This window comes from Cololabis saira, chromosome 5 (genome assembly GCF_033807715.1).
Source record: "Cololabis saira isolate AMF1-May2022 chromosome 5, fColSai1.1, whole genome shotgun sequence".
NCBI lineage: Eukaryota > Metazoa > Chordata > Actinopteri > Beloniformes > Belonidae > Cololabis > Cololabis saira.
In genome coordinates this window covers 33,962,226-33,970,422 of record NC_084591.1, presented here as the reverse complement: position 1 = coordinate 33,970,422, position 8,197 = coordinate 33,962,226, and the positions used below count along the sequence as shown (strand labels likewise).

At 43.2% G+C, this 8,197-nt stretch overlaps 1 protein-coding gene across 1 annotated transcript; it reads left to right on the top strand.

The window, feature by feature from the left end:
• Nucleotides 1-2,856: 2,856 nt before the first annotated feature.
• On the top strand, nucleotides 2,857-7,697 carry LOC133444730 (leucine-rich repeat-containing protein 10B). Its single transcript, XM_061722608.1, has 2 exons — nucleotides 2,857-4,930; nucleotides 7,580-7,697. The coding sequence occupies exon 1, from the start codon at nucleotides 3,635-3,637 to the stop codon at nucleotides 4,847-4,849; it is 1,215 nt and encodes a 404-aa protein (XP_061578592.1). The 5' UTR covers nucleotides 2,857-3,634; the 3' UTR covers nucleotides 4,850-4,930; nucleotides 7,580-7,697.
• Nucleotides 7,698-8,197: the final 500 nt, after the last annotated feature.

The window sequence follows — 8,197 nt, the reverse complement described above, 5'->3', positions numbered from 1 at the left end:
TCATTTCACTTTTAAATAATCTAGTCTAACTTTAGGATTATTTTGTGCCTCTATGTGGAAGCAAACATTTCGGTTAATAGTCAATATTTGTTCATCATAATGCAATAATGCTAAAGTAAAGCAGCGTAACATGTCATAGAGTGTGTTGTTGGAAGTTTTTGTTTTTTATCCTTCAAGTCCGTGTGTCTGATGTACTTCCTGGGTTATGCAGTCATCACAATAGCCTCGGTCGCCCCGGCACTTGTCCTCTGAGGCCTCTGTCTGTCTGTCCAGCTTACGGTCCGTTGTGGCTTCTCAGGGTCGTTTGAATGAGATGCAGAAATGTGCAAATCAGCTCTTTCAGTGCTGAGCATATCATTCGTGATTATCCTCAAGCAGCCTGTCCCCGGGTTTGTCCACTTCTTCTGACACCGCTCATCAGTCTGACAGGAGCGCTCCGAATCTGACCCCCGACCTCTCGTTCGGGCATTCCTTCTGGATCATAACCAGCCGACACAATGTCAGTCAGGGAAACCGTTTGCTGTTGTCATACAGGATCACCGCTAAAATACGGAGAACATTTTATTATAAAATGCCACATTTCCTTCAATCCATCCATCCATCCATCCATTCATCCATCATCCATCCATCCATCCATTCATCCATCATCCATCCATCCATCCATCCATCCATCCATCCATCCATCCATCCATCCATCCATCCATCCATCCATCCATGGTTAAGACAAATTGAACTATACATAATAAGAAAATGTAAATTTGTTTGATTTATTTATAAAATTAATCTGAGCAGGTGAATACTGTAGCATAATATAATTTAAGTTATTCTAGTTATTGCTTTTATCTTTAAAAAAACATTTGAGGGCTTACTCTTCCTCCTGCGAAGGAAACTCATCTCAGAGTGGGCTGAGATGGTCCGTCTCAGAGAACTGGTTACTGATAGCAGCAACCTTATCAGTAAAGCAGGAAGCAAACTTTTCTGCAGCCAACCCAGGTGGTGGAGAGAGAAGAGAGTTAAACGCAGCCAACAGTTGTCGGGTGTTGGGAGCATTCTGGATCTGGTTCTGGTAGAAGGCTATCTTGGCAGCCTTTAAGCTGGATGTGAAAAATTAACGTTTTTGTTGGTACTCAGACAAGTCAGTGTGCTCTTTGGATTTGCGCCACTTTCTTCCTGAGGCCCTAAGTCCTGAAAATGTGTATACCTTGACTTCATAAAGTCTACCAAAAAGTCAAAGTCAAAGAAAGTACAAGACTTCTTTACAGCCATAGGCCCAAAATTGGGGTATTATCCGGGTCCCACTTGGGCAAACAGGCAATACACATGGACCCAGAGAACAATCCCATACGGCGCAATCTTTTTTAGCTCATATACTGTATATCGTGGGTCCAAGTTTTGTAGAAATGCTGGGCTTCTCAGAGGAAATATGTTAGTTACCTCATGGTTGCAGCTTATTTGGTATTTAGGTTCCAGCAAAGGTCAGAATATTTACCTCAATAGTTACCTCTAGTTGGATAAAAAAAGCTATAAACTGTATATACTGTACGGATTTACAGGTATCATATAAACCTTCACCTCTGATTAAAACGTTTGAACAAATCTTGTTTAATATGATGATGTGTAGTGCAAGGAAGGGAAGGCAAGGCAAGGGAAGGCAAGGCAAGTTTATTCGTATAGCACGTTTTTACGTACAAAGCAATTCAAAGTAAAGGAGTTTAAAAGCAGAATTAAAGACAGACATAAATTAAAAAGAATAAATCAGATGAGATGCAAGAAATAAAGGTTGTAGTGTATTATGGGAGATTACAGAAACGCAGCAGTAAATGCAAAGGTTTTCAACCTTGACTTAAAGCAATTGAGAGTTTCAGCAGCCCTGATGCATTCTGGGAGGTGAGGAGCATCAAAGCTGAACGCTGTCTCACCGTGTTGGGTTCTAACTCTGGGTACAGAAAGTAGGCGTTCCCCTGATGACCTGAGGGTTATGGTTTGTTCATGATGGACCAGGAGATCAGAGATACAGTATATTTTGGTCCTAGACCATTCAGAGATTTATAAACCAACAGCAGAGTTTTAACATCTGGTCTGGGACAGACAGGAAGCCAGTGTAGAGATCTAAGAATGGGACTTATATGGTCCACTCTATTGGTCTTAGTGAGGACTCTGGCAGGAGCGTTCTGGACTAACTGCAGCTGGTTGATGGAGGTTCTAGGGAGACCCGTGAGACCAGCGTTACACTAATCCAGTCTACTGAAGATAAAAGCTGGACTAGTTCTTCCAAGTCCTGCAGAGACATCAGTCATTTAGTCCTCCACATGTCCTTTAGGTGATAACAGGCTGACTTCACTACTGTCTTAATGTGGCTGTTAAAGCTCAGGTCTGAGTCCAGAACCACTCCCAGGTTTCTGGCTTGGCTACTGGTTTTTGGCTTCACTGCTTGAAGCTGAGTGCTGACGTTTACTCTTTCTTTCTTGGCTCCAAACACTATTTCTGTTTTGTCTTCATTTAACTGGAGAAAAGTCTGGCACATCCAGTCTTAAATGTGATCAATGTTTGAATTGAGTTTACTCTCCCGGTGAGTGTTTGCGTCGGTCATGAATATTCATGTTTTTCATACGTAACAAAACAAACCCAGAGTCTTGGATTGGGAGCTAACGTGAAGGATAAATGTTACCTCTACTACTAATCCTGAAAAGTACCTGTGAAGGAACAAATGTTGTCAACACATTCTTCCTTTCTTTCTTTCTTTCTTTCTTTCTTTCTTTCTTTCTTTCTTTCTTTCTTTCTTTCTTTCTTTCTTTCTTTCTTTCTTTCTTTCTTTCTTTCTTACAGACTACGGTACTTCTGCTTCTAACAGAGATTGTGCCTCTCTCTCTCTATCTCTCTCTCTCCCTCTCTCTCTTTCTCTCTCACACACACAGAAACCATGTGATGTGCTTTTTCCCTATTCGGGCCACAGGGGGAGGGAGGCATCAGTGTAACGTAAACCCTCAGCTGATGGAGAGACGCAGCAAACCTCTGGGACCTAGTCACTCACTTTGTCTTCAGTCTGTCAGCGCAGCAGTTTTCCAACCAGCAGTTTCTTCTGCAGGACAGGATTGCATCTCCAGGGAGCCTCGTCCTCTAACAGGGATCAGCTTTGTCAAATAGTGGACGGACTTTAATGAAGTGTTTAGTCACTGGTCAGGTCACAGAGCTACTCAGATGGTTGATCCAGTGACGGATGCGGGACGGAGACGGTCCAATGTCCTTAAGTGGCCTTTTTAAACTCTTCCTAACTAACAGAGTGGATCATGTGAGCAGGTAACCTGGGAGGGGCCAGTTTTCTCTGTTTTGGACGCCTCAGAGACGTCAAGGACGGGATGGTAAGGACCATGACATTTCAATCGCAGCTCTTCTTTGCTGATTCCAACTAACATCCATAGTCTTCTGATGAAGGGACAAAGAAAAACAATTGACTCACTATTGTTGAATGGCTGCATAACTTTAAACTGCCTTAAACCACAATGCTGTCTGCAGCTCGTGGGTTCGACTACACAACCGCAGTAGTGTCCAGGCTGAGGGTTAACTTGTCACAGAGCTGCCTCATCAAATGACTGTGCCCTGACTCCCGTCAGAGTCGAGGGCTGCTTGGCCCAGCATGGGAAACTCCTCCAGGAAGGGTGAGGGGGAAGATGAAGAAGATGGGGCAAAGGATGGAGAAGAGGCAGAAATCCCAGAGAAGAAGAAAGAAGCAGATGAGGAAGTAGAGGAGGAGCTACCATTGGGCGTAGAGGAATTATTGGAGAGTGGAGATCCCGTGTTGGACTTGAGCTACCGCAAATTTAAGCGGTTACCTTCACGTGTTTTTGAATTGATGCATCTGGAGAAGCTTTATGTTTGTGGGAATAGCCTCCGCACTCTACCTGACAGCCTCACCCAGCTGCAGGGTCTGCGTATACTCGCCCTCGACTTCAACAAGATGGAAGATGTGCCGCCGGCCGTGTGTCAGCTCACCAACCTCACCCGTCTTTACCTGGGCAGCAACCGGCTCATGAGCCTCCCACCTGAGGTGAGGAACCTGCAGAGCCTGAGATGCCTCTGGATGGAAAGCAACTACTTCCATAGATTTCCCAAAGAGCTCTATGACTTACCCCAGCTCAAGTCCCTGCAGATAGGGGACAACCGGCTGAAGACGCTACCTACCGACCTCTGCCGCATGGAAGCTCTCAGAGGATTGTGGCTTTACGGAAACCGCTTTGAAACCTTCCCCAAAGTCCTGCTACGCATGGAGGCCTTGGAAATCTTAGACCTGGACCGCAACAAAATATCAGATTTCCCCAGCCTGAAGCGCCTCAAGGGCCTGCGTCTTTTCTCCTATGACCATAACCCAGTCAGTGAACCCCCTACAGTGGGAGAGGAGGTGTTCGTGGTTGGGGAAGGGGCTGCAGAGTTCCTGGAGGCACGTCAGGATGGGAAAGAGAGACAACGAATGGCAGCAGAGAAAGAGGCAGAGGAGTTGGCGTTGGCTGGAGAAGAGCCAGTGATTCATGGCATTCTAAAAAACAGCAATTCCAACTCAAAACAAGCAGCAACTGAAGCTGTGCTGACTAGAGAGGACATGAATGTTAGAGAGGGAGTAGCCCTGGTGAAGCAGGAGGACAAGACAGGGGATGCGGGGGTCCCAGGCCCTGAGTACGATGGAGCCGAGCTCGAGTATGATGAAGAAATGATGGAATATGAGACAGAGGAGCTGATGTGGGAACAAGATGGATTTATGTATGAGGGAGAAGAGCTGGAGTACGAGAGGGCCCAGCTGGACTACGAGTACGAAGACAAGCAGGACAACACGGGGAGACAAGATGGAGGGGCGTGAAAAGTCCCCCCAACATCCAGGAGATCTGCGGGCAGGTGCACGTGGATGATGGGAAGTGCAGCAGATACGTTCCTTTAAAGGGTGTGAGACACTTTCTGAACTTTGCTGCTAACTGACAATCTGTTAACTGTGAAAATGATCTTGGCATTATGTGTATATAAACTAAGAGAACCTGCAACATCTCACTCAGCTGCACATGATCCGGTGGCGTGTGCATGTGTTTGTGTGTGCGTCCCATTGTTGGGGTTGTTTTGTCTTCAATCATTAAATATTCAGATGAATAAAGTCAGTTTTGGTCTTCTGTGAAGAAACATTTATAAATGGTAAAACAACTTGATTGAAACGCTTGAGTATTTTCACACATCCTGGTCAGTGTGTGTTTTATGTGCTTCTTAGTGCACCTCGTCTTGGTTCATTGCTACTCTAAAAAAGCCAGACCATGTGTGCATGTATATGGATGTGTAAGACTTAAAAGTACTAAATATTTATGACAGGCTAAACACTAACCCCCACAACCCTTGTCAGCGCTGTGCAGCCAGTCTTGTGAGCGTCAATGCCAAGAAAGAGCGCGCGACATGCAGGACTGTTGAAGGGATGAATAGCAGGGGTGCCTCACCATAAAAGGTAAGTCCCATGGGATGCTTCAAGCGGGAAATGGAAATGTAAAAAAAAAACAACAAAAAAAAACTTTCAGTCAGACAAAACCTGCAGGTCAGGCATTCGGCTCAACACTGACCATTGTTCAGTCATTCTTATTCATTTATTTTAGTGACTACACCTTTTCTAACTGCTAACATAAGGAGCAGCCCAGGTCCATGTTCTCATCTCATCTCTGCACTCATTATTCATGCGGGGCTCATGTGTGATGAAATACTCCACCTGTGTTTGTCTCACATCTCATTGAAGGAGTAAAATATTGATGTCAGTGCTAGAATATTAATGTTGCTCATGTGACAGAGTCCGAACTTGTTTCTGAACAGACACAACGATCTCTGAACCTGCACATGTGAGAATACTCACCGATTCAATATTATTATTATTATTGTTATAAAACAATTTATGACGTTTGGAGTATGAGAACTTTTTAATAAATTTATCCAGAAAAAAATATTATGATAGCATTTATTAATTTATCATGACTGTTGTTTACAGCCACATTAGAAGCTCCATGCGTCTCTTAAAGTTAAACACTAATGCTGAACGCTTGAACGCTTGTATCCAGCAGATGTATCATTTACGTGTCTTCATCATCCAAGTTTAACTCCAGTTCTCTTTTATTTCTTAAATGTTTGAAACCCTTTCCACAGTGCTGTCATTTAAAAACAACAGCATTTTTATGTAGTATGTTGTTTATGTAGTATGTTTTAAAGAAATATGCATTTTCATCACACTAGTATTTAAATGGTGTATTTAACTTGTATAGCACCATTCCAGCTGCAAGTTAAAGGGAACCTATTATGAAAAACATGTTTTTTCTTGCTTTAACATATATAAAGTGGTCTCCCCTTAGCCTGCCAACTCAGAGAAGGAGGAAAGCAACCAAACTATTCGTAAAACTACTCTACGAGCCGTTCAGATTCTGCGCCCGCCGTTACGTAACGAAAATGCAATTTGCATCGGTTGGCCTCCGATGCGTGAAACCACGCCCACAACTAACTCCGCCGGCCGGAGCTTCTGCCATTTTTTCGTAGCGATGTATCGCGTCATTCAGGCAGCCAATCAGCACAGAGCCTCATTATCATAGCCCCGCCCACTCAGAATCCAGCATAGATAATGAGGTTAGAAACTGGGAAGATAAAGACATGGCTCAGAGGCTGAATTTCTCATTTATTTAGCAAAAACAATCAAAAGCTTGTTTATAAGACATTCAAGGCCATTATAGGTCCCCTTTAAGTTTATTTTCCTCAGAACATAGTCTTAAAAATCATTAAAAAAATCAAATCAAAAAGTAAAACCTTAAAACCACAGATATTATCGTGGTTAAAAGCACTGGTGAAAAGATGGGGTCATAAATGTTGGCAGTGTTACAAGAAAAATAACTTGCGTGTTTCTTAAAATGGTTTTGAGTCCGTTTTTATTTAACAGCATTTCAGCTCTGCATATATGTCTTATTCATTCATAAAAAACCTTAATACAACGTCTCATAAGCTTTGGTGGGTAAATTAAATATATATTTGGAAAGTATTTCATACCAAAAGCTGTCAAATAAACCTTTAAAGTCAAATATTAAATGTTTTCCTCTCTAAAAAAAAAGCTAAAGTATTAATGATAATAATAGAGGATTGACTGAAGTGTTACAGTTATATACTGAAGAGATGTACTTGAGTACAAGAAGTGATCTAGATACCACCCCTGGAGTTGGTCTGGAGTCACGTGACGCTGCGGTGCGTCTCTGGGGGAATGTCAGTCCTCCTCCCAGGTCCAGAGTCGGACGCCCGTCCCACAGCCGTGGGTGGCAAAACAGCATGACGCTTCACAGACGCCCACGTGACCCGGTGCCACGTTTGGCCCCAGAGCTGTCGCTCTGCACATCCGTTTACAGCCCTCACATTCTCAGCAGGCTGACAGTGCAGCTTTACATGGCGACGCATAGACACGGCAGTCTGAAGCGTTGCAGCTCATACAAAGATTTGATTTTACTTGAGAGAACTTTTTTTTAAGATGACAAAAATACACAGCAAACATGAAGTGTAACTTTTGCTGTGCTATTTTGCTTTTATTCTCCCACAGAGACTGGTGTGTGGACAAGGGGCCGTATCTCTGTGATGGGCAGCCAGTGACATCACAGATGTGGGAAGGTTTAATGTCTGAAGATGAACCTGTGAAAGGAAAACGGCTCATGTGAGTCAGCGGCGCCTGCTGGGATTTCATTCATCTGCAAGAGCACAACTCTGCGTCACCTGTCCGTGTCCCTACGGTTATAACTGCTGCTCATTTTCACGCTGATGATTCCTGGAGTTTGAGAATAGCTCATTTGTTTCAAATCACCATGACGACCAAACCTGGAGGATAACAAGAGTCTTTCAACTGAATATTTGTCAGTTCAGCTTTGATAATGTTCCCTATTCTTCTTTGCTGAAGGAAGTACTGTACATTTACACAGTTACTCAAGTTATCATAAAATAGGTTATTGTACGTTATCTGACTTTAACTTTGAATTTCTTTAAACCTCAACTGTGCTAGATGTCAAAGGTCACTACTGTCTGTAATCTACTGACTGCTGGCCACTGTGGCATTACAAAAGACAACAACACAGAATGTGAAGCATTATGTGAAGAACTTAACATTGAATAGGCCTTTCTTGACAAACTTTTTCAATTGACTTAATGAATTCAGTTATTTTTGTCT

What these genes read in the sequence shown, in the direction of transcription:
- LOC133444730 (XM_061722608.1), top strand. Translation starts at nt 3,635, where the DNA reads ATGGGAAACTCCTCCAGGAAGGGTGAGGGGGAAGATGAAGAAGATGGG.